Genomic DNA, 2,007 nt, shown 5'->3' with positions numbered 1-2,007 from the left:
TATGGATTATTGGAGCTCTAAGTAGTATATTAATAAACGTTTTTTCATCTTTTATCCAACCAATAATAATTTTTTATACTATATCCCCAGCCAGTTGTTTCGATTCACTTTCTCCTCATGTAGGCTAGTCCCTTGCCGGATTTTTATCGGTTAGAGGAGGAGTAGCCTATAGTTAATAATAAATAGATCTTAGTTCAGCTGATATTTTGCAACGGTAAAGAAATAATAAGCCATGTGAATAATTAGTAACCAGAATGTGAAAAACGAGCCGTGGCGGGGTTTTTTTAAATTGTAAACAAAGATAGGGAAGGAACTTTTGGTTAATAAAGGTCCATTATTTCTAAATTTATGATCGATTCTCGAAGTTTTAAAAGGCCACAACTTAAAAATGAAGAGCATTTGGAGTGCGCTATAGGTTAATCCTGAGCGATTGATGTCACTTTCTCATTTCACCCCGGACACTGCCATTAAACTAGGCCTAGGCCTACATTTGATTTAGTTTTTACACGTTTGAAAAAAAGTCAGATTCCGTCGGAAAACTTACGCCAACATGCGCTCCACCTCCGCCCTCTGCTCGGCGGCCTCCTCGGTGTTGAGTGACTGGAGCTCCTTCAGTATCGGCGGGGTGTCGTAGTCGTCCCCGTCCTCGGAGCCCTCGTCCCCGGACAGCTTGCCCTTGCTGTGGCCGTTGGTGAGCGTGTGGAAGACGGGCTTCGAGTCGGAGTCCGCTCCGTTCATCTTGCCGCTCTGAGGAGGAGCGGGCGACATGGGCAGGCTCTCTAGTTTTACTCCAAAGCCCCGCGGGCTGGGGTCCATATCATCCAGGGCCTGGATCAGAACATCTTTGGTAACTCCTGAGTCCAGCAGGGCGCTGAGGAGCTCCTGCTGCAGGGATGTCAGCTTGGATACCATTTTAGAGAACATTAAAAGCACAACATAGGACTGCTGTTTGCGCGCTGCAGCAGAGTAAAAAAGGGAGGATGGGGGGGAATAATAAAAAAAAGTAAAAATAAAGTTCCTTTCTTCCTCACTGCTCCGGTGATGTGGTGAGTTTACAGCTGCTGACACCTGCTCCGAGAAGCTGCTTCACTTCCCTGTTGAAGGGGAGGATGGAGCTACTTTGCCATGATGCTTTCTGAGTGCAGAGGGATATAAAACATGATAATGAGTGGGCCGGCTGATTGCAGCCTTATGTAAATCCACAGAATAAGGCCTGCTCTGGGCCGAGGTAGACGTGTTTACACTGCTGCACTGCTGCTTTTATTGGTTCCCCTTATCAGCAAAACTTTCATGGACTTTGGACCCTGTTGTATATGCCATAAAGACTTTTAAGAAAGGCTGCACATATTCACATCGCTGGATCTAATTCTCTCAGTACTGCGAGTAGAAGCCATGCGTTGTCTATTTAGCCCATGTATTCATTCTACTTATTAAAGGACTTGATTTATTTTGATACTGGCTATTTAAGTGTTGTCATTATTACTTAATGGGATAATCATATAGGTGTAAATGAGGTGTTGTTGGTGGCCATTAATTCAGGTGTTTGTTCCCCTTAATGAAGCTGAAAAGTGCATTAGTTTTAGGCTAATATAGTATCACATTACCGGAAGAAATGTTTTATTTTTTAAAATACAGTAAGCAGATATTGTTTAAACTTTTTCTGAAAATGTTATTAATCTCTAGCAGTCTACTAAAAATCAACCGGACAACATCTTCGGAATTACTTTAATACAATGTGTTATTTATTTGACATGTTGTAACTACAGTATGTTAAAGGCTTATATAGAAAATGTGGGACAAAAACCCCTTTAACATTTTGAAATTGTCATAATTTTCTTTTATCTGCTGGCACTTACATGGCACAATATAGGCTAAACTTTAATTGCTAAATGTTATATAGTAAGAGAATGAGGTCATTAGGGATCACACTCAGTGTTGAGTTACCTTGTTTCCTTGTATAACTGTAGGTCTAGATAAAACAACAATAAAGCTATTTATCATGGAGAC

The 2,007-nt window shown here is 41.3% G+C and overlaps 1 protein-coding gene across 1 annotated transcript; it reads right to left on the bottom strand.

The window, feature by feature from the left end:
• Positions 1–540: 540 nt before the first annotated feature.
• On the bottom strand, positions 541–924 carry LOC123964901 (hepatocyte nuclear factor 1-beta-A-like). Its single transcript, XM_046041566.1, has one exon. It carries the CDS (start codon positions 922–924, stop codon positions 541–543), a length of 384 nt encoding a protein of 127 aa, XP_045897522.1.
• Positions 925–2,007: the final 1,083 nt, after the last annotated feature.

This window comes from Micropterus dolomieu, unplaced genomic scaffold, assembly GCF_021292245.1.
Source record: "Micropterus dolomieu isolate WLL.071019.BEF.003 ecotype Adirondacks unplaced genomic scaffold, ASM2129224v1 contig_6118, whole genome shotgun sequence".
NCBI classification, from domain to species: domain Eukaryota; kingdom Metazoa; phylum Chordata; class Actinopteri; order Centrarchiformes; family Centrarchidae; genus Micropterus; species Micropterus dolomieu.
The sequence above is the reverse complement of the archived record's forward strand: the minus strand, read 5'-3'. Positions and strand labels throughout refer to the sequence as shown.

Excerpts from the sequence above, each read along its gene's own strand:
- LOC123964901 (XM_046041566.1), bottom strand. The coding sequence starts at position 924 with ATGTTCTCTAAAATGGTATCCAAGCTGACATCCCTGCAGCAGGAGCTC.